The sequence below is a fragment of the Bos taurus genome, chromosome 3 (genome assembly GCF_002263795.3).
Source record: "Bos taurus isolate L1 Dominette 01449 registration number 42190680 breed Hereford chromosome 3, ARS-UCD2.0, whole genome shotgun sequence".
Lineage (NCBI taxonomy): Eukaryota > Metazoa > Chordata > Mammalia > Artiodactyla > Bovidae > Bos > Bos taurus.
In genome coordinates, this window is record NC_037330.1 from 100,110,600 (window position 1) to 100,135,262 (window position 24,663).

At 39.2% G+C, this 24,663-nt stretch overlaps 1 protein-coding gene across 9 annotated transcripts in view; it reads right to left on the reverse strand.

Moving 5' to 3' along the window:
• MAST2 (microtubule associated serine/threonine kinase 2) overlaps positions 1 to 24,663 on the reverse strand; it is a 207,067-nt gene that overhangs the window by 39,316 nt on the left and 143,088 nt on the right. For all 9 annotated transcript variants that reach the window (XM_005204882.4, XM_003585907.5, XM_005204881.4 and 6 more), the window contains one exon: positions 22,963 to 23,054. In XM_005204882.4, the coding sequence (XP_005204939.2) occupies positions 22,963 to 23,054 (92 nt within the window). The remainder of the gene's footprint in view (positions 1 to 22,962; positions 23,055 to 24,663) is intronic.

Sequence of the window (24,663 nt, forward strand, 5' to 3'; positions counted from 1 at the left end):
CAGAATTGAAAGAGACACGTGCACCCCAATGTTCATCACAGCACTGTTTATAATAGCCAGGACATGGAAGCAACCTAGATGTCCATCAGCAGATGAATGGATAAGAAAGCTGTGCTACATATACACAATGGAGTATTACTCAGCCATTAAAAAGAATACATTTGAATCAGTTCTAATGAGGGGGATGAAACTGGAGCCTATTATACAGAATGAAGTAAGCCAGAAAGAAAAACACCAATACAGTATACTAACACATATATATGGAATTTAGAAAGATGGTAATGATAACTCAGTATGCGAGACAGCAAAAGAGACACAGATGTATAGAACAGTCTTTTGGACTCTGTGGGAGAGGGAGAGGGTGGGATGATTTGGGAGAATGTCATTGAAACATGTATAATATCATATATGAAACAAATCTCCAGTCCAGGTTCAATGCATGATACAGGATGCTTGGGGCTGGTGCACTGGGATGACCCAGAGGGATGGTACGGGGAGGGAGGTGGAAGCAGGGTTCAGGATGGGGAGCATGTGTACACCCGTGGCAGATTCATGTTGATATATGGCAAAACCAATACAATACTGTAAAGTAATTAGCCTCCAATTAAAATAAATAAATTTTTTTAAAAATTTTAAAATTAAAAAAAAAAAGTCACTAAAAAAAAAAAAAGAGCCCACATTATATTTAATTGCACTGAGCAGTTCCAGCTGTATGCAACAAATTCTAGTAAATTCTCTTTTGATTATTATTCTATTACAAATATTTTCTATTTTCCTTGTTATGACTTCTTAGATACATTCATTATTTAAAAGTGGATATTTATTTCCAAATACATGGGATTTTTTTAGAGTATGTTTGATATTAATTTCTCACTTTGAATTAATCTCTCATGAAATGCTTTCTTCTCTGCAATCATCCTCTGTTTTTTTCAGTCTTCTAACTTCATTGAGGCTTTCAATGGCTAAGTCAAAGATTTCTCTTGGGAAATGTCACGTTGCACTTGAAAATACGTTGGTAGTTTTCAACTATCTTTTGATATTGACTTCTAACATTATCCCATAGTGATGAGAGAACAGATTCTATGATTTCAATACCTTTAGACTATGAAATGTCTGCACCTTGTTTTATGCCTCTGGATACATTCCAGCGTCTCCTAGTTCATAGTCTATGGGAACTTGAATAGAATTTGTATCCTACTGTTGTGTGAAAATTGTGTAAGTCTTAATTATGTTGAATTGGTTAATAGTGCTTTTCAGGTCTACTATATCCTTCTACTTCTCTGTATATTCATTCCATTAATTTTTGAGAGTTTGATATTGAAACTCCAACTAAAAGTCTTAATTTATTTACTTAAAAAATAATTGCAATATATAATGGAATACATGTAACTTTTTTCTGTAAAAAAGACCAGAAAATCCAATAAAAGAAATCTGTGTTGTTTTTTTTTTTTTAAATGTTAGTGTGGTATTGGTGAAAGAACAGACACATAGATAATGGAACAGAACAGAGCACCCAGAGATAAAGAAATGCAACTATATTCAACTGATCTATGACAAAGGAGCTTAGTCAATTCAACAGAGAAAAGATAGTTTTTTTCCATGAATGGTGCTAGAACAATCAGATGTCTGTATGCAAAAAAACAAAACAAAACCCACAGAAGAATCATCTAGACACAACCTTTCACAAAAACTAATCCAACATGGATCACATAAATGATCCTAATGTAACATCTGCCTAAATATAAAGCACAAAACTATCAAACTTCTACAAGATACATAGGGGAAAAGGAAGTGACCCTGCCTTTGGTGATGAATTCTTAAGATATGAAACCAAAAGCATGATCAATGAATAAAATTAATAAATTGGACTGCATTAAAATAAAAAGCTGCTCTGCAAAACACACTGCTAAGAGAATAAAAAAGATAAACCATAGACTGGAAGAAAATATTTGCAAAACATGTTGTATTTTGGATACAAAAGACTTGTATCCAAAATAAACAAAGAACTTTTAAGCTCAACAATAAGAAACAAACCAATTTTATAAGGCGAAAAAGGTCTGAATAGACATCTTACCAACGAAGATACACAGATGGCAAGCGAGCACAGGAAAAGTTGCTCAACATCATTTGTCATAGGGAATCATAAATTAAAACCATAAAGGGATACCCATACACATCTATGAGAATGGCTAAAAAACTGACAATATCTAATACTAATAAGGATGTGGAATAACAGGAACTTATTCATTGTTAGTAGGAATGCAAAATGGTATAGCCACCTTAGAAGATAGTTTGGCAATTTCTTATAATGCTAAACACAGTCTTATTGTATAATCCAGCAACTGTATTCCTAAGTAATTACTCAGTTGAGTAGAAAACTTCCTGTCCACATAAAAACTTGCACACAGAAGCTGAGAGCAGCTTTACTGATAAGTGCCAAAACTTGGAGCAGCCAATGTATCCTTTAGTAAGTGGGTGAATACAACTGCGGTACACATAGACAATGAAATTATTCAGCACTAAAAAGAAATCAGTTATCAAGTCATAAAAAGATGGAAAATGAATGGAGTCTGAAGGCAAAAGGAACTAGATATATATACTCTAGTCTATAAAGATGCTTCCCATGGGAGTATGGGGAAAACAATTCTGACAGTCCTACTGTGTACAGTGGAATTGAAAAACTAAATATATATGAATAATGGGTGGTTGGAGCCAAGTTTTCATCATTTGAGTGGAAATTTATAGATCAGCAAGGGGTAGTAGTAAAGAATCTGCCTGCCAATGCAGGAGATGCAAGAGACATGGGTTCTATCCCTTGGTCGGGAAGATCCCCTGGAAGAGGAAATGGCACCCCACTCCAGTATTCTTGCCTGGAAAATTTCATGACCAGAGAAGCCTGGTGGGCTACAGTCCATGGGGCTGCAAAGACTCAGGTACGACTGAGCACCTGAGCACACATCAACCAACTTGACCTAACTGACACTTAAAGAACATTACCAAACACACTCTTCAAGTAAACATGGAACATTTACTAAGATCATATTCTGGCCCATAAAACAAGAAGATCCAATAAATTTTAAAGAATTCAAGACATACAAAGTATGGTCTGTGAGCATAATGAAATTTAATTAGAAATCAATAATAGAAAGACCTCTGGAGAATTTCCAAATATTTGGAAACTAAACAACACACTTCAGAATAACTTGTAAATCAAAGCAGAAATGCAAAAGGAAACTAGAAAAGTATTTAAACTAAATAAAAATGAAAATATATCAGTTAAAGCAGTTTGATAGCAAGAAAAACATATCACTAAATAAATACCTGTACTAGAAAAGAATGAGGGCCTTCCCTGGTGGTCCAGAGGTTAAAAATCTGCCTTGCAATGCAGGGGATGCGGGTTCGATCCCTGGTCGGAGAACTAAGATCCCACACGCATGGAGCAACCAAGCCTATGTGCCACAACTACTGAGCCCATGACACAATTAGAGAGTCCATTAGCTGCAAGGAAAGATCCTGCAGGATGGAATTAAGATTGGACGCAGCCAAATAAATAAATATTTTTAGAAAAAGAAAATTCAGTTCAATGACCTCAGTTTTTATCTTAAGAAATTAGAAAAAGAAGAGCAAATGAAACCCAGAATAAAGGAAATCACAAAGATAACTGAATAAATCAATTAAAAAACTAAGAAAACCTATTTAACCTGAACTATGTATGTCCTCTTTCTCCTCTGGTTGCCTATATTTGAACACTTGATGGCATTTACCAGAATTAAGGGCACCATATGGTATACATCTTTGTTTCAGTGTCAGTGAGGTAAGTACTTATTAATTTATCATTCTTTCATAGGTCAGTCGGTAAAGAATCTGCCTGCAATGCAGAAGTGAAGTGAAGTCGCTCAGCCGTGTCCGACTCTTTGCGACCCCATGGACTGTAGCCTACCAGGCTCCTCAGTCCATGAGATTTTCCAGGCAAGAGTACTGGAGTGGGGTGCCATTTCCTTCTCCAGGGGATCTTCCCGACCCAGGGATCGAACCTGGGTCTCCTGCATTGTAGGCAGATGCTTTACTGTCTGAGCTACCAGGGAAGCAATGCAGGAGACCCATGTTCAATTCCTGGGTCGGGAAGATCCCCTGGAGAAGGAAATGGCAATCCACTCCAGTACTCTCGCCTGGAAAATTCCATGGACAGACGAGCCTAGTGGGCTATAGTCCATGGGGTCGCAGGAGTCAGACACGACTTGGCAACTAAACCACCACCACCACCACCACCATCACCACCACCACCAAGGTTTACACATCTGTTCATTAGAACATTTTAGAGTTGGTTCACAATTTAATGTCTTATATACCAAACATTGCCAAGATCACAGAACGGAAATGGCTTGCAAGTTATGGGAGTAGTTGCCAGGATATATCCAAAATCAGGCCTCTACGTGTTAAGACTATAATCTCTGGCAAAAAGCATCCCTGTTTCATGGGTAAATAACAATGGATTCCTACCACCTGGAAGCTGATGAAATAATAAACTGATTATAACAAGTATTCCTCCCAAATGGCCAGGCTCCAACATATTTTTCAAAAAAGATACTATTCTGACACCAACTGCATGTACTTCAATTCTGACACCAACCTCAAAGAGTTAGTACAGACCCAACAGGTTAAGGGCAAAGTCCTTAATAAGACTGCCTCACTTTCTATACCAGCCATTTATCTTGGGAGGAGGGAGGTACCTGTACTTCTGACCTACTGCCTACAAATCTGGAGGTTTTCATGCCTGCCTTCCTTCCAGCTACAATAATTCACTAGAACAACTCACAGAACTCAGAAAGTGTCATATTCATTATTACAGTTTTATTAGAGAGGATGCACACAGGTGAAGTCAGGAAAGGAACGAAGAGCTCCTGTGCACCCTCCTCGTGGAATCTGGGTGTGTCCTGCTTCCTGGCACAATAAATGTGTTCACCAACCAGGAAACGCTACTATGAGATTTGGTGTCTACAGTTTTCATTGGAGTTTCACTACGTAAGAACAATTGATTAAATCACTGGCTAAACAATGAACTCAATCTCCAGCTCCTTCCCCTCCTCATGAGGTTGGGCTGAACCAAAGTTCCAACTCTCTATTTATGTGGTTGGTCTTCCTGGAGACAAGACTCCATCCTGGAGCTATCTAGTGGGCCACCTGAGTTACTTCACTGGCATAAGACTTTCTCAGAAAATTCCAAGGTTTTTAGAAGCTCTGTGCCAGGAACCTGGGATAAAGACCATAGAAATTATTTATTATATAGAAGCTAAGGTCTAAAATGTTTGTGCCTTTTTCTCTACTTTCCAATATTCATTTTACCAAGAGACCAAAAATCACTAGTATGAAGACTATGACAGAATAAAATCAATATAATTTGAATTGGTCTTCTTTTGAGGGAAGATCAAGATGCGAACATTTTGAAGAAAATAATTAAATTGATTCTTCTTATTGACTTACATCCACAATTCTGGCTCTAGGGGGAAAAAATTACATCATTGAGAGTAACTTATCCTTGAAAACAGCCAGAAATTGCTCAACAAGGACAAAAAATCTGATAGAAAACCCAGCAGCCCAAGAAGCAGGTTTTTTCAACTTCACCAAGCAGTTGGAAGAAATAGTTAGAAGACAAGCAATCATCCATCCCAGAGAAACAAGTTATAATGAAAGATAAATAGAACTGGGAGCTGTTACCTACAAATTGGCACTTGCCATCTATCTCTACAAGGACCAAAGTATGAGCCACTGCAGCTGCTGATCATCAACACCCCCCGAGAGGAATTCAGGGTGGAGATCAGAAACGAGGCAATCTGCGTTCTGGGAAAAACTGGCAGAACAGGTCTTCATATAGTTAGGTATTTTCAAGAGAAAATTTTATGAGTCCAGTTCATGCTCCAGTTTCTCCTCATATCTAGAAAAGCACTAAAATCCTTCATGGTGATGACTGTTCCTCGCGACCAGCAGTAACTTTAACAAGACTAGCAGAAAACTTCTGCAAAAATATGTGCTTGGTTGCATGTTTTCCCTGCTTCACCAAAATCACATATATACTGACCTTTCTCCCCCATCTCTTTGGAGCAGTATATCCAAGCTATCTGAGATGTTATTTCCTGGGCTGCAGTCCTCATTTTGCCCCAAATAAAACTTAACTCACAACTCTCACATTGTGCATTTTTTTCAGTTGACAGTGCAATCAGCTGACCTTGAACCAGTTGCTTCATTTACACAGTTTAACTAGTAATAAAGTAATATAATTATATAGCAAGCACCTATATAGATACCATCCAGGTTAATGATGCCATCTTCCAGAATGCCTTCTTCTAGTCAACCTTTCCAGTCAAAGCACCTCCCTTTTTCCATTAAAGGTAAACACCCTGACTTTTATGGGAATCATTTCTTTACAGCTTTACCAACTAAATAGGCATCCTTAATACCTGAGTTTAGTTTTTCTCGATTAAAAAAGTTGAGATATAGGGAATTCCCTGGTGGTCCAGTGATTAGGACTCTGTTCTTCCACTGCCAGCCCAGGTTTGATCCCTGGTTGAGGAATTAAGATCCCACAAGTTGCGTGGTGTGGCCAAAAAAAAAAAAAAAAAAAGGATACAATTCACATGTAATAAAATTCCTTTTCAAGTGCACAGTGTAGCAGTTTTAGTACATTCACAAAGTTGTGCAAACATCACCACTATCTACTTTCAGAACATTTTTATGACTCAAAAAAGAAACTGCAACTTTCCTCATTCCCCTCACTCCCAAGACTCTGGCAATCACTAATCTACTTTGTGTTTCTATGGAATCACCCATTCTGGACATTTCATAGAAATGGAATCATACAATATGTGACCTTTTGCGCTCTAGTTTGTTTTTAAACTTCACCTAAGAAAATGCCAAACTGGTTTTGCAAAATAGATTACCAATGTATGGTTCCACCAGTAATGCTTAAGAGCTCCCATTGTTTCATATACTTATCTACACCTAGTTCTGTCATTTTAATTTAAGCCATGTTTGACAGTAATAGAATGGTATTTCATTGTGATTTTATTTTGCATTTCCATAATAACCAATGAGATTAAAGTATCTTTTCACATATTTATTGGCCATTTAGATTGCTTTTGTGAACTATCTGTTTAAGTCCCTTGGCCATTTTCTAATCATACTATCTTTTTATGTCCTTTACAAAAAACTCCCTGTATGTATTACCAATTCTCTTTCTGTCCTTTTTAAAAAATAAATATGTTCTACTGTATATCTTCTAAAAGTTTAGTGTTTTGGTTTTCACATTTAAATATACAATTTATGTATATCAAATTTTCATATGTGCACTTTAAATATCTTACCATTTTATTTATTAATTATATTTACAGAAGCTGAAAAAAACTTTTACCATTCACCTGGAACTGATTTTTGTGAAGTAAGAGCTAAGTCTTTCAGTTTCCCCATATGAATGTCCAATTGTCCCAACGTTGCCGCTGTCATATATCAAGTGGCCACATATATATGGATTTCTTTCTGGGATCTTCTTTCTCCTTCCCCTAAATCTATTATTCTCTTCAATTTCATTTAAGGGTATCATCACTCATTAATCATCTGAACAGGAAATCTGGAGACAATTAGTTGTAATTCCTGCTGATCTGACCACATAACTTTTCCCTTCTAGTACTACTCCCTTGCTTACATCTTGACAATGGCCAGGGCCTCTAACTGGTCTTTTAAAAATGCCAGCATATCTTTACTTTTGTATTTCCATACATCCTGGACATATATTTAGTATAGCCCTTAACAAATTAGGTGAAACTTGACTGTCCCCGTGGACACAGCTTTCCTGGCAGCTTTCGCAAGTAATGACTGCTTGCTTTCACCCTCCCCTTTGTACCACTGGGCCTTAAACATGGGGTAGTACCCTGCCGGCTCCTCATATTCTCTGCCAGGCACTCTCCAGCCCTACTTCTCTCTTGAAGTCAAGATTAATATATTGACATGCCCATGCCAGTGCCTAAAAGGCATCTCAAACGTAACATATTTAAGGGTTCCAAGGACCTGAGGTCCTGGAATCAAATGACTGATTTTGGGGGGATACTTCTGATGGCATAGGAGAAAGACTGGGTTAGTACTTGGAGAGAAGGAAGGAGGAAACTAAAATTATGGAAACAAAGTCTAAATATATAGTACAGGGCATATGTGACCAAGGAAGTTTGGAGGAGAAACTCATTGGAAGATAGGTTCAAAGAACTGAAAGTCCTAAGAACTAAAAAGAACCTCAACATATGTGTATTCAAACTATCAAGAATAACAGAGGAGTTAGAACTGAAGAGTAAAAGTGAGTCAAGAACTAAGATATTTACAGCTGCAATGATGGTATTTAATGATAAGTGATAGTATTTAATGGTATGAGATTCAAAGTTTTGGGGCACTAGGAAGAAGAGAGGGACAATACTGAACAGACAAGAACATCTACTCTCCCTTCCAGGCCCACTGATCAGAGGTCAGGGGACGGGTAAGAGGGCAGCAGACAGCCAGTATTCTAACCCTTGCCTCTTCCCCAGGAGTTCATTAGAACTAGACTGATGGACTGAGTCCAAACGGTACACTGGAAGTCCTCAGAGTCAGAGAGGGATGAGAAAAAAGGTCAGAACAGGAAATGCTCAGAGATTTACAGAACTAGGAGTGTAGGAGATAGAAGGCTCAAATACCTGGGGGTTCCTGTCAGTCAGGCATAATGAAATTAGCCCATAGTGGATTCAAGACAGATAAGAGATGGGAAGACTGCAAGTGTTAGGGAGTAAAGAGCAGTGGGTTACTGGAGATTGCTCTTGACCCTGCATGACAGGGGCTGAAGGCTTAAGGAAGACACACTTTTAATCCCACTATACCAGTTTAGAATCAGATGACATGGAACAAACATCATATAAATACACCCACTGACCTGTTCATCTTACTCTGAAAATTCGATTCACCAAGTTCATGCCTACACATTTTAAGACAGTCTTTTTTTTCTCAGACAGTCTTTATGCATATACATACTGGCACGCTGCAGTCCATGGGGTTGCAAAGAGTCAGACATGACTGAGTGACTGAACAGATGGACTGATGCATAGATACAAAAAGAATATGAAGAAGGATGTTTGTTGCAAAACTGACTAAAATAGTGAAGAACTCAAAACAATCTAAATATTTGTGCTAGTTATCAATCAGATATTTCTAAAATTCATCCTTTAATACCTTCTCTGTCACAGAGAAGAGAATTCCTATCAGTTCAGTTCAGCTGCTCAGTTGTGTCCGACTCTTTGCGACCCCATGGACTGCAGCACGCCAGGCCTCCCTGTCCATCACCAACTACCGGAGCTTACTCAAACTCATGTCCATTGAGTCGGTAATACCGTCCAACCATCTCATCCTCTGTCATCCCCTTCTTCTCCTGCCTTCAGTCTTTCCCAGCATCAGGGTCTTTTCATATGAGTCAGCTCTTCGCATCAGGTAGCCAAAGGATTGGAGCTTCAGCTTCAGCATCAGTCCTTCCAATGAATATTCAGGACTGATCTCCTTTAGGATGCACTGGTTGGATCTCCTTGCAGTCCAAGGGACTCTCAAGAGTCTGCTCCAACACCACAGTTCGAAAGCATCAATTCTTCGGCACTCACTTTTCTTTATGGTCCAACTCTCACATCCATACATGACCACTGGAAAAACCATAGCCTTGACTAGACGGACCTTTGCTGGTAAAGTAATGTCTCTGCTTTTTAATACTCTATCTAGGTTTGTCATAACTTGCCTTCCAAGGAGCAAGTGTCTTAATTTCATGGCTGCAGTCACCATCTGCAGTGATTTTGGAGCCCAAGGAAATAAAGTCTTTCAGTGTTTCCACTGTTTCCCCATCTCTTTGCATAAAGTGATGGGACTGGAGGCCATGGTCTTAGTTTTTTGAAAGTTGAGTTTTAAGCAGCTTTTTCACTCTCCTCTTTCACTTTCATCAAGAGGCTCCTCAGTTCCTTTTCACTTTCTGCCATAAGAGTGGTGTCATCTGAGTATCTGAGGTTATTGATATTTCTCCCGACAATCTTGATTCTAGCTTGTGCTTCATCCAGCCCAGCATTTCGCATGATGTACTCTGCATTTAATTTAAATAAGCAGGATGACAAAATACAGCCTTGATGTACTCCTTTCCCAATTTGGAACCAGGTCCATTGTTCCATGTCCGGTTCTAACTGTTGCTTCTTGACCTACATACAGATTTCTCAGGAGGCAGGTAAAAATTAAATTTAATTTAAATATTAAATTATCTCTTTAAGAATTTTCCACAGTTTGTTGTGATCCACACAGTCAAAGGCTTTGGTGTAGTCAATGAAGCAGAAGTAGATGTTTTTCTGGAACTCTCTTGTTTGTTCTGTGAGCCAATGGATGTTGGCAACTTGATCTTTCATTTCTCTGCCTTTTCTAAATCCAGCCTGAACATCAGGAAGTTCTCGGTTCACGTACTGTTGAAGCCTGGCTTGGAGAATTTTGAGCATTATTTTGCTAGCGGGTGAGATGAGTGCAATTGTGTGGTATTTTGAACATCCTTTGGCATTGCCTTTCTTTGGGATTGGAATGAAAACGGACCTTTTCCAGTCCTGTGGCCACTGCTGCATTTTCCAAATTTGCTGGCATATTGAGTGCAGCATTTTCACAGCATCATCTTTTAGGATTTGAAATAGCTCAACTGGAATTCCATCACCTCCACTAGCTTTGTTCGTAGTGATGTTTCCTAAGGCCCACTCTACTTTGCACTCCAGGATATCTGGCTCTAGATGAGTGATCACACCATTGTGATTATTCGGGTCATGAAGATCTTTTTTGTATAGTTCTTCTGTGCATTCTTGCCATCTCTTCTTAATATCTTCTGCTTGTTTAGGCATTTCATTTATGGCAAACACATTAAACTTTCCCAGTAGAGGGCGCTGGAGGAACACTGTACAAGGAAGCGGCTCAGGGTGCAGTCCCAGCAACTACACCTTCCGTCAGTCCTGTGGCAGTGCGGACAGGCAGGGGCGCGCTAACATAGTCACATGCTGTCAGCCTTGCATCCTGAACCTGACCTAGTGATCACCTTTCCACAGTCCTCCCTGAAACGACACTGTATGCTTCAGGCATGCCCACACTAGTGCCCTGATGCCCTCTGCTTGCCTGGTTCACTCCTTATACTCTAGGGTTTGTCTTCCATGTTGTTCCTGAGGGATATAATATACTCCATGCCACCTACCCTCTGTGCAGGCCTGGATACTGGCTGCTGTGCCAGTGTTCTGGAGAGCTGCCATGCTGACTGCTCAGTGGCTATGGACCAGTTCTGGTCTTCTTTTATTGTCACAGTTTATAATTCTATTAAACTTCATCTGTTTAAATCACTGTGTGGTTTCTGTCTCCTAATTAGGCCCAGACTGCTATAAGGTCCATCAATAAGAAAATTAATAAGAATGTCTTTGAAAGGCTCATTAGTGGAACGGACACAGTTGAGAAAATAGTCTCTGACCTTGAGGAATGATACTAGAAATTTCCAAAACTAAAAAGAGAGGGAAAAAAAGGCTGAAATTAATAGAACAGAATATCCAAGAACTGTGGAACAACTGCAACAGGTGTAAGACTTGTGTAATGGAAATGACACAGGAAGAAACGGAAGAAATATTTGAAACAATAATGACTGAGAATTTACCCAAATCGATGTCAGACACCAAACCACAGATCCAGGAAACTCAGAGAACACAAAGCAGGATTACATGCCAAAAAAACACTACACCTAGCATACTATATTCAAACTTAGAAAAAAAATCAAAGACAATGAAAAAAATCTTGAAAGAAACCAGATGGTAAAAAGATCTTATCTACAGAGAAGAAAAGAATTATATTCTCCTTCTCAGACATCCCATAAACAAGGGAGCTGAGAGGGAAAAAACCCCACCAGCCTACACTCTACAAAAACCTACAAAAACTCCCACTCTACAATATTATTCTTCATAAGTTGAAAGAGAAACTAAGATGTTCTTAGACAGTCAAACACTGAGGGAATTTGTTGCCAACAGACCTGCCTTACGAGGAATGTTGAAAGTTCTAAGAGAATTCCCTGGTAGCCCAGTGGTTGGGCCTTTGAGCTTTCATTGCCCTGGCCCAGGTTCAATCCCTGGTCAAGGAACTAATATCTTGCTAGCTGTGCAGTGTGGTAAAAAAAAAAAAAAGTTCTAAGAGAAGTAAAATGATATAGGTCAGAAACTTGGACCTACATAAAAGAACAGCATTAGAGGTGAAATAAGTAAAGGTAAAATTAAAAACTTGATATCATATTTTTTATTTAACAGATAAGTCTGTTCAAAATAATAATAGCAAAAACGCATTTAACTATGTATCCATAAAACATTCTATCCATGTTTTTATGCTTATGGATATGTGAAATGAATGACTGCAATGAAACAAAGGATGAGGGGAGGAATTTGGATTATTTTGTTATTATAAGGAATTTATACTACCTGTGAATCAGTATGATGTTTTTTGAAAGTGGATTTGGATCAGTTGTGAATGTACACTGAAAAATCTAAAACTTACACAGACACAGAAAAAAGAAAAAGCTGATATGCTAACAAAGGAGAGAAACATAAATCATATAAAGTGCTCCATTAAAACCAGAAAAGAGTAGAAGACAAAAATAGGAACAAAGATCACAGACAACAAATGGAAAACAGTAGCAAAAATGGTAGATACAAGTCTAACTGGAAAAGGAAATGGCAACCCACTCTTGTATTCTTGCATGGAGAAGTCCACGGACAGTCCATGGGTTCGCAGAGAGTAGGACACAACTGAGCGACTTAACACACACAAATCTAACTGTATCAAAGAGTTGGACCATAAAGAAGGCTGAGCACCAAAGAACTGCTGCTTTTGAACTGTGGTGTTGGAGACTTTTGAGAGTCCTTGGACTGCAAGGAGATCAAACCAATCAATCCTAAAGGAAATCGAATCCTGAATATTCAATGGAAGGACTGATGCTGAAGCTGAAGCTCCACTGCAAAGAGCCGACTCATTAGAAAAGACCCTGATGCTGGGAAAGATGAAGGCGGGAAGGGAAGCGGGTGACAGAAGATGAGATGGTTGGATGGTATCACCAACTCAATGGACATGAGTTTGAGCAAGCTCCAGGAGATGAAGCACAGGGAAACCTGGCATTGCTACAGTTCATGGGGTCACAAAGAACTGGACACGACTGAGCGACTGAACAATTATAACAACTATATCAACACGAGTGTGCTAAACCGCTCAGTTGTGTCTGACTCTTTGCGACCATATGGACCACCAGGCTACTCTGTCCATGGGATTCTCCAGGCAGGAATACTGGAGTGGGTTGCCATGCCCTCCTCCAGGGGATTTTCCCGACCCAGGGATCAAACCGACATCTCTTACATCTTCTGCATTGGCAGGAAGGTTCTTCACCACTAGCACCACCTGGGAAGCCCAACTATATCAATAATCACCTTCAATGTTTATCAGTTCAGTTCAGTCGCTCAGTCGTGTCCGACTCTTTGCGACCCCACAAATCACAGCACGCCAGGCCTCCCTGTCTATCACCAATTCTCGGAGTTCACTCAAACTCATGTCCATCGAGTTGGTGATGCCATCCAGCCATCTCATCCTCTGTCGTCCCCTTCTCCTCCTGCCCCCAATCCCTCCCAGCATCAGGGTCTTTTCCAATGAGTCAACTCTTCGCATGAGGTGGCCAAAGTATTGGAGTTTCAGCTTTAGCATCAGTCCTTTCTGGGGAACACCGAGGACTGATCTTTAGGATGGACTGGTTGGATCTCCTTGCAGTCCAAGGGACTCTCAAGAATCTTCTCCAACACCACAGTTCAAAAGCATCAATTCTTCGGTGCTCAGCCTTCTTCACAGTCCAACTCTCACATCCATACATGACCACTGGAAAAACCATAGCCTTGACTAGATGGACCTTTGTTGGCAAAATAATGTCTCTGCTTTTCAATATGCTATCTAGGTTGGTCATAACTTTCCTTCCAAGGAGTAAGCGTCTTTTAATTTCATGGCTGCAGTCACCATCTGCAGTGATTTTGGAGCCCCAAAAATAAAGTCTGACACTATTTCTGCTGTTTCCCCATCTATTTCCCATGAAGTGATGGGACCAGATGCCATGATCTTCATTTTCTGAATGTTGAGCTTTAAGCCAACTTTTTCACTCTCCTCTTTCACTTTCATCAAGAGGCTTTTTAGTTCCTCTTCACTTTCTGCCAGAAGGGTGGTGTCATCTGCATATCTGAGGTTATTGATATTTCTCCCGGCAATCTTGATTCCAGCTTGTGCTTCTTCCAGCTCAGCGTTTCTCATGATGTACTCTGCATATAAGTTAAATAAGCAGGGTGACAATATACACCAATATACAGCCTTGACGTACTCCTTTTCCTATTTGGAACCAGTCTGTTGTTCCATGTCCAGTTAGTTCTAACTGTTGTTTCCTGACCTGCATATAGGTTTATAGTCTAAATTAAAAAGATTGAGACTGGCACACAGATTAAAAAAAAATAAAAACAAGACCCAACTAAGTGTAGTTTTACAAGGAAACCTTTTAAAATATAAAGGCACATGTAAATTAAAAGCAAATGGATAGAGTAAGAGATCTACTAACACTAATCAAAACAATGTGGAAGTAAGTACATTTCAGACAGTTTGGGAAAACCCAATCCCAAGGAAAAGCAGTGCTAAAGAATGTTCAAACTACAAGACAATTGCACTCATTTCACGGGCTAGCAAGGTAATACTCAAAATCCTTCAAATTAGGCTTCAACAGTATTTGAATCGAGAACTTCCAGATGTACAAGCTGGGTTTAGAAAAGGCAGAGGAACCAGAGATCAAATTGCCAACATTTGTTGGATCATAGGGAAAGCAAGGGAATTCCAGAAAAACATCTACTTCTGCTTCATTGACTATGCTAAAGCCTTTGACTGTGTGGATCACCACAAACTGTAGACAATTCTTAAAGAGATGGGAATAGCAGACCATCTTACCAGTCTCCTGAGAAACCTGTATGTGAGTCAAGAAGCAACAGTTAGAACCTTTCATGAAACAAGTGACTGATTCAAAATTGGGAAAGGAGTACGACAAGGCTGTATTTTGTTACCCTGTTTATTTAACTTACATGCAGAGTACATCATGCAAAATGCCAGGCTGGATGACTTACAAGCTGGAATCAAGATTGCCAAGAGAAATATCAGCAACCTCAGATATGCAAATGATACCCTGAAATGGCAGAAGGCAAAGAGGAACTATAAGAGCTTCTTGATGAGGGTGAAAGAGGAGAATGATAAAGCTGGCTTAAAACTCAACATTAAAAAACTAAGATCATGGCATCCAGTCCCATCATTCATGGCAAAGAGAAGGGGGAAAAAGTGGAAGCAGTGACAGATTTTCTCTTCTTGGGATCCAGCATCACTGAGGATGGTGATTGTAGCCATGAAATTAGAAGACGCTTGTTTCTTGGAAGGAAAGCTATGACAAACCTAGACAGTGTATTAAAAAGCAGAGACAACACTTTTTGCCAACAAAGGTCTGTCTAGTCAAAGCTATGGTTTTTCCAGTAGTCATGTACGGATGTGAGAACTGGACCATAAAGAAGACTGCGCACTGAGAATTGATGCTTTTGAACTATGGTGCTGGAGAAGACTCTTCAGAGTTCCTTGACAACAAGGAGCTCAAACCAGTCAATCCTAAATGAAATCAACCCTGAATATTCATTGGAAGGACTGATGTTAAAGCTGAAGCTACAATACTTTGGCCACCTGATGCAAAGAGCAGGCTCATTGGAAAACACCCTGATGCTGGAAAAGATTGAAGGCAAAAGGAAAAGATGACAGCAGAGTATGAGATGGTTAGACAGCATCACTGACTCAATGGACATGAACTTGGGGAAATTTCAGGAGATGGTAAGGGACAGGGAGGCCTAGTGTGCTGCAGTCCATGGGGTGCGAAAAGTCAGACATGACTTTTCGACTGAACAACAATAACAATAAATTTAATTGAAGAGAATTCACCCATCTGCTTTCAGATCACAGCAGAATTAAACTAAATAATCAATAAACAGAAAGACAATTGGGAAAACCCCCAAATATTTGAAGATTAAACAACACAGTTCAAAATAACACATAGGTCAAAGAAGAAATCTCAACAGAAAATTTAAAGTATTTTTAAGTACATAAAAATGAAAATACAACTTATCAAGTTTGGGCAATGGGGCAAGGGAGCGTGAGGTACATACTACTGGAAATAAGACAGGCTACAAGAGGGATTTCCCTGGCAATCCGTGGTTAAGACTCTGGGCCTCCACTGCAGGGAACATGGGTTTGATCCCTGGTAGGGGAATTAAAACCCCTTATGATGCATGATGTGGCTGAATTAAAAAAAAAAAGATATGCTACAAGGATGTATTGTACAACACGGGGTAATATAGACAATATTTCATAGTAACTGTAAATGGAGTATAACCTTTAAAAATTGAATTTTGGGACTTCTCTGGCAGTCCAGTGATCAAGATTCCATGTTTCCAATGCAGGGAGCATGCATTCAATCTCTGGTTAGAGAACTAAAATCCTACATGCCCATGCTGCGTGCTGTAGCCAAAAAAAAAAAAAAATTGAATCTTGATTAATTAATTAATCAAGGAAGATTTAAGATTAATCACCTCAGCCTCCACCTTAAGAAGCCAGAAAAAGAGCAAATTAAATTTAACATAAGCAGATGAAAAGAAAAAATACTGGAGCAGAAATCAATGAAATTGGAAACAGGAAATCAATAGAGAAAATCAACAAAACCAAAAACTGGTTCTTTGATAAGATCCACAAAATGGACATGCCTCTAACCAGGCTAACTAAGGGAAAAAATAGAGAAGACACAAGTCACTAACATCAGAACAGATGCTGTATTACTACAGATTCCATGGCCATTAAGAGGATAAGAAAGGAATATTATGCACAACTCTATGCCCACAAATTTGATACCCAGATTTAAATACACCAATGACTTAAAGACAAAACCTGCCAAATCTCACACAAGAAAAAACAGACAATCTGGATAGGCTTATATCTATTAAAAATTTAATCAATAATTAGTAATCTTCTAAAACCAAAAGCAGCGGGTCCCAGATAGGTTCACTTGTGAATTCCATCAAACATTCAAAAAGAAATTATACCAATTCTCCACAATCTTTTCAAGAAGACACAAGTGGAGGGAATACTTTCTAACTTATTCTATGAGGCCATCGTTACCCAAACACCAAAACCAGGCAAAGACATTATAAGAAAAGAACACTAAAGACCAGTATCTCTCATGAACATGGAAATAAAATCCTCTGCAAAATATTAACAAATCCAATCCAACAATGCATAAAAAGAATTATACACCATAACTAAGAGGGTTTTAATCCTAGGTATGCAAGGCTAGTTCAATATTTGAAAAGCAATTAATGTAAACCATTATACCAATAGCTAAAGGAACAAAATCAAATGATTGTATCAACAGATCAGAAAAAGCATTTGACAAAGTCTAAAATCCATCTATAAAAAAATCTTTCAATAAATTAGGAATTGAAGGGAAGTTCCTCAATTTGATAAAGAACATCTACAAAAAAGTACAGCTAACACTGATACTTAATGATAAGAAACTTCAGGCTTTTCTGCCAAAATCAGAAAAATGGCGTGCCTATACCTTCTCACCACTGCTTTTCAACATCATACTGGAAGTTCCAGCTAATATAGTAAGCTAAAAAAAGGAATTAAAAAGTATACAGATTGGGAAGGAAGAAAGTATATAAACTGTCTTTGTTCGCAGATGACATAACGGCCTGTGAAGAAAATCTGGGGGAAAAAATCAACAAAAATCCTTCTGAAACAAGTAAATGATTGTATCAAAGTTGCAGGATACAAGGTTAATGTACAAAAGTCAACACTTTATACCATCAATGAACAAGTGGAATTTGAAATTAAAAATATTACCAATCACATTAGCACCCCCAAAATGAAATAATTAGGTATAAATCTAACAAGTTATAAATGTACAAGATCTACATGAGGAAAATTTAAAAACTCAGATGAAAGATATCAAAGAAGAACTACTTAAATGTAGAGAGTTTCCACATTCACGGATAGGAAGACTCAACACTGTCAAGATGTCAGTTCTTCCCAACTTGATCTGTAGATTCAATACAAACACAATCAAAGTCTCAGCAAATTATTTTATGGATGGAGAAACTGATTCTAAAGTTATATGCAGAGGCAAAAGATCCAGAATATCCAACTCAATACTGAAGAAGAACAGAGTTGGAAGACTGATATTACCAAACTCAAGACCTACTCTAAAGCTACAGTGGTCAAAACTGTGTGATGTTAGAGGAAGAACAAATAGATTAATTGAATAGAATAGAGCCAGAAACAGGCCCAGGAAAATGTAATTAACTAATGCTTGACAAAGGAGCAAAAGTAATACAATAGAAAAAAGACATTCTTCCTAACAAACAGTGCTATAATGACTGGACAGCCACCTGAAAAAAAAGAATAGATGCAAATCTTGATAAAAATTAATTCAAAATGGATCACAGACCTAATCATAAGACACAAAACCACACTCCTAGAATATAATGTAGGACAACACCTTGATGACCTGAGACAGGACAATGACATTTTAGATGCAATACCAGATGTACAATCCATGAAAGAAATAATTGATAAGCTGGTCTAGGGTAAAATGAAAAACTTCTACTCTCCAAGAGGAGAAAGCAAGCTACAAATATTAATACTTGCAACAGTCCTTTGGATAAAGGACTGTTATCCAAAACATACAAAAAAAACACTTAAAACTCAACAATAAGAAAATAAACAACCTGATTGAAAAGCAGGCAAAAGATGTGAACAGACACATCATCAATGAAGATACATAGACGGCAAGTAAGCATATGAAAAAATCCTCAATACCATGTATCACTGCTGCTGCTGCTAAGTCGCTTCAGTCGTGTCTGACTCTGTGCAACCCCAGAGATGGCAGCCCACGAGGCTCCCCCACCGTCCCTGGGATTCTCCAGGCAAGAACACCGGAGTGGGTTGCCATTTCCTTCTCCAATGCATGAAAGGGAAAAGTGAAAGTGAAGTCGCTCAGTTGTGTCCGACTCTTCGCGACTCCATGAACTACAGCCTACTAGGCTCCTCCATCCATGGGATTTTCCAGGCAAGAGTACTGGAGTGGGTGCCATCGCCTTCTCCGACCATGTATCACTAGGGATACGCAAATTGAAACAACAAGGTACTATTATAAATGGATTAGAATGGCCAAATTAAAAAACACTGACAATACCGAAAGTTGGAAAGTTTCTGTAGAGCAACTAAAATTCTCATTTGTTGCTGGTGGGAATGTCAAAATGGTTCAGCCACTTTATAAAACTATCCCTAACCATACAATCTAGCAATCACCCTCCTTGGTATTTAACCAAATGAACTGAAAATTTATGTACACATGAAAACCTGTGAGTGAGAGTGGTATATCCAGACAATGGAATATTATTATTCAGCACTAAAAAGAAATGAGCTGTCAAACCATGATAAGATATGGAAGAAAGCTAAATGCATATTATTCATGGGAAATAGATGGGGAAACAGTGGAAACAGTGTCAGACTTTATTTTTTGGGGGCTCCAAAATCACTGCAGATGGTGACTGTGGCCATGAAATTAAAAGACGCTTACTCCTTGGAAGGAAAGTTATGACCAACCTAGATAGCATATTCAAAAGCAGAGACATTACTTTGCCAATAAAGGTCCATCTAGTCAAGGCTATGGTTTTTCCTGTGGTCATGTATGGATGTGACAGTTGGACTGTGAAGAAGGCTGAGCACCGAAGAATTGATGTTTTTGAACTGTGGTGTTGGAGAAGACTCTTGAGAGTCCCTTGGACTGCAAGGAGATCCAACCAGTCCATTCTGAAAGAGATCAGCCCTGGGATTTCTTTGGAAGGAATGATGCTAAAGCTGAAACTCCAGTACTTTGGCCACCTCATGCTAAGAGCTGACTCACTGGAAAAGACTCTGATGCTGGGAGGGATTGGGGGCAGGAGGAGAAGGGGACAACAGAGGATGAGATGGCTGGATGGCATCACTGACTCAATGGACGTGAGTCTGAGTGAACTCCGGGAGATGGTGATGGACAGGGAGACCTGGCGTGCTGCGATTGATGGGGTCGCAAAGAGTCGGACATGACTGAGCGACTGACCTGAACTGAACTGAAGAGAAATGAACCAATCTGAAGAGGCTACATACCGTATGATTCCAATTACATGACATTTTGGAAAAGGCAAAACTATGGAGACAGTGAAAAGATTAGTGGATATCAGGAGCTGGGGTACAGAGTGATGAACAGATGGGACACAGAGGATTTTAGGGCAGTAAAACTACTCTGCATGATACTACAATGATAGATACATGTCACTATACATTTGTCAAAACTCATATAAAAATAAATAAATAAATAAATAAACTCATATAATGCACACGAAGAGTGAACCCTAATGTAAACTACGGGTTTTGGGTAATAATAATGTGACAATGCAGGTTCAACAGTTGTAACCAATGTACTAATCTGGTGCTGGATATTGATGGTGCTGAAGGTGGTTACGTGTGTGGGGATAGGGTATATGGGAACTCTGTACAATCCACTCAGTTTTACCATGAATCTAAAACTGCTCTAAAACAGGTTTATTACTTAAAAGAAAAAAAAATCACAATGAACTAGAAAGGTTCCACTCCCAGAATGGCTAAGTGCCTACTTAATTGACCTTACTATAGTTATAATCTAGTTATATATGCTGTTGTTGTTCAGTTTCTAAGTCATGTCCAACTGTTTGTGACCCCATGAACTGTAGCAAGCCAGCTTCACTATGTCCCTGAGTTTGGTCAAACTCATGTCAGTGATGCCATCCAACCATCTCATCCTCTGTCACCTAGTAAATATTTAATATTGAACTAAACTGTATGAAATGAACCTACTTTCAAATCAACAGACCCCATACTATTCAACATATTCCAGACTTTAAAGTGAAAATAAAGAGTCTTAGAATATTCTGTGGATCCAAATATCAGGATGTATAAGATTTTAGAATTAATCCGATATGAAGTTTGATCTTTCTCTACATTTGGTTAAATGCAGAGTCCACAGTCATGAACTGGGCTTTTACATCAGTTCTTCCTCCCGGATCTGAGGCCTACTTAGATTTTCTGCAGTATTTAAGAGCGATGATGATGATAGCTAACATTTATGGAGTACTGGGGAGCCTGGTCGGCTGCCGTCTATGGAGTCGCACAGAGTCGGACACGACTGAAGCGACTTAGCAGCAGCAGCAAGCATGTTATATGTATTAACATAAAGCTAGAGCCCGCAGACCCAGACAGGCTGAAAAGGCCAGGTGATGTTCTCGATCAAAGTCTCTGAGTAGGGAAAAATCTAGTCCTAAATTCTGTCAGCAATCTAAATAAAGAGATAATCATATCAGAGAGAAGCTGCAAGTAGTGATTACTGCCTGGCGTTCACATTACAGTTGTGATACTATGTTCAAGGTTTGCAAGTGCTAAATTAATTTCTACATGATGAAAAGTCCAAGTCAGATATATGCTGAGTTTTTACAAAGTTCATGGTTAGAATGCACTATCTGAGCTAACACCTAGCCCAGTTCATTCTGAGGGAAAAGTCCCTATGCACAATGAGAAATCTGGCTTTAAAAGCCAAGTAGGTCTAGTTCCCTGGGTCTCCCCATGCTCTTGCTGGTGTCTTCTCATATTAGAGTTAGTACAGTATTTGAGAATTCTACTGATTCTTGGAAGAGGGTCATGAGCACACTGAATAGCTGGGTCTGAGTGAGTCTGATAAAGTGAGACCCTTATCTCAAGGACACAGATCAGCTTCAGAATCACTCGATTCTTAGGGTGCTCAAACAACTATTCCTCATTCATCCTCAGAGTCACTCTCCAAAGACACACTAAACTATAAGCAAGTAGACAAACTCAAATGGAACAGACCTGTCTTATTTGGTTTAATGCTATACTGTTTCACTACTTTGGTACCTTTTTATTGCCCAAAGACAAGGCTTGTAGATTATCAAATCCAGGCAGCAATGGCTTCCTATGGATCCAAGCCTGCTCTATTTCCATTATCCCTAGGTCTGGAACTTCTACTGTAAACAGCATAGCAGTGAACAGTGTAGCAGAGCAACAACTCCTTCCACAAAGCTGAGTCCCCTGGTCTGACTCCCCTGGGATTTAAGAATACATGTCTAGACTAAAACACATGGCTAACTCCAATGAGGTCTTCTGCCTCATAATTTTTATATATTCTTTAGTCAGATGCAAGTACATCAATCCTTATACTGCCTAGAAGAGTCCATATTCCAGATGAATGCCTGAGATCAATGATTCCACATACTGGAACTGAAGTAAATGTCAACATGAAACAAACAGTTCTCTCACTACTGTTGACTTCTGTTCTAACAGAGGGCAAGTTATTAGGAGTCCTATGAGGCAGAAAACCATCTGTGTGAGCCCTAAATCTTGGGCAAGGTAGGACAAAATGTTAATGGAGGCCTCATCACATGGTCCCAGATGACCGGAGTCATAACACACTCTCAACACACCAGAACAGGGGTGGTGGACCCAAGACATGCATAAGACCAAAAGGAATATTGACAGGTCAAGGCAAGAAATAACTAAGAGTCAAAAACAGACTGAACATACTCTCCCACAGAAAGCATGCCCGTGAGTTCTGTCTGCTTCAGTCAGCCAAGTGAAGAAAAAATATATCGTAACATGATGAACCTCACACAGAGAGAAGAGGAAAGAAATCGGGCATCTGTGACCACTCTTTGATTCCACTTTTCTTAATCTTTAAGCACTCACCTGTGTGGCCATGGAGTGGTGAGTGTGGCCGTGGCAGTGTAGGTGACGTACTAGAGGTCACAATCAAACTCTTGCGGTTACTTGTCCGACAGCTGCAATGAAAACACAAGTGTCAGTTATAACAGGGTTGCATCATGGGCCCATAGAGCTTGAGTGGCTATCGAGAGACAAAGTCACATCATTTCATGAGCCGAGCAGTGTAATACTTGGAACTGGGTTACCAATTACTGTTTGCACAGTGAGTCTTCATAATTCATTGTGTTCCATCTTGCAATAACTTTTGTCACTGTCTTGACTCTTTCTTGTATTGTCACGGCACCTTTCCAATGTGCAGCTTTTGCTTCCTAAGCAAATAAATATCCAAGGAGTTCCCTAAATGTAATAACCATGCACTAAATGGTATGTAATGAAGAGTGACCACTGCAAGTTTGATTCAGAAAACAAAAAACACAAGCCATAAATATTCTCATCTCTCATAAAAATTAATGTTCTTGCCATAAAAATGAAATGATTAAATCTATGAAATTTATCTTTGAAAAATTGCTTAATCAATTAATAGTCTCATTTCAACATAAATTTCAGAGCAGGGCTGGGTTCCTTCTACAAAGTTGGCTTTCCTTTACATTTTAATGCCTGAGGATTTTTCTTGTGCTTGGAGAAAGTCAAATCATGTTGAAAAGTCATTTCATACTCAACCTGTTACTGTAAAGTGTAAGTAAATTTATTTGAAAGCTAGCCCATCTTTTAAAGGCATTAAAGAAGCCTGGTCATTTATATTCATCGAAACAAATATTTAGAGCTTCCCTGGTGGCTCAGATGGTAAAGCGTCTGCCCACAATGTGGGAGGCGTGGGTTCAATCCCTGGGTCGGGAAGATCCCCTGGAGAAGGAAATGGCACCCCACTCCAGTACTCTGGCCTGGAAAATCCTATGGATGGAGGAGCCTGGCAGGCTACAGTCCATGGGGTCGCAAAGAGTTGGACACGACTGAGGGACTTCACTTTGATTTTCTTTCACACAAATATTTACTGAACATTAACTGCACATCAGGCACCATTCCAGGTGCAAGGGAAGCCGTAGAGAACAAAAGAAAATCTCTGTCCTCAAATGGCAGTAAACAGTGATATGAAGAAAGAGACAGAATGTTTAAGAAACAGCAAAGAACTCAAGTAGGTGGCAGGAGGGGAAAATGACAAGGAAAAAAGTAGGGTATAGAAGCTATGGGTATAGACTGCAGCCAGACTCTGTGGGGCTGCCAGACTGCTGTAAAGAACTATTGGAAATGTGATAAGGAATCGCTGGAAGGATTGTGATCAATCTCAAGAGATTATGATTAGAAATGACACAAACCTGTCCCTAAGAAACCATCAGGAATCATCCGATCACATCTCACATGCCCTTATTACCCCCAATTACCACCAAAGGCCCAAGCCTTCCATCTCTAATTTGACACAGTCTCCCTCTACTCCTTAATCTTAAAAAAAGAAAGAAAGAAAGCTTACACCATGCCTCCCTGAACTCAGTCTGTCATCAGCAAACTATAACCTTAGCTTATTTTCTCAACATTCAGTTTCAATTCTGGCTCTAACTGAAACCTTGTTATCCCCTAGGACACCACAGTCCTGGTGAAAATTCCAATCCTTTTAAACCCAACTTTCCATCTATTTTGCAACTGCACTTGGGCGGCCGATGGTGAATGAAG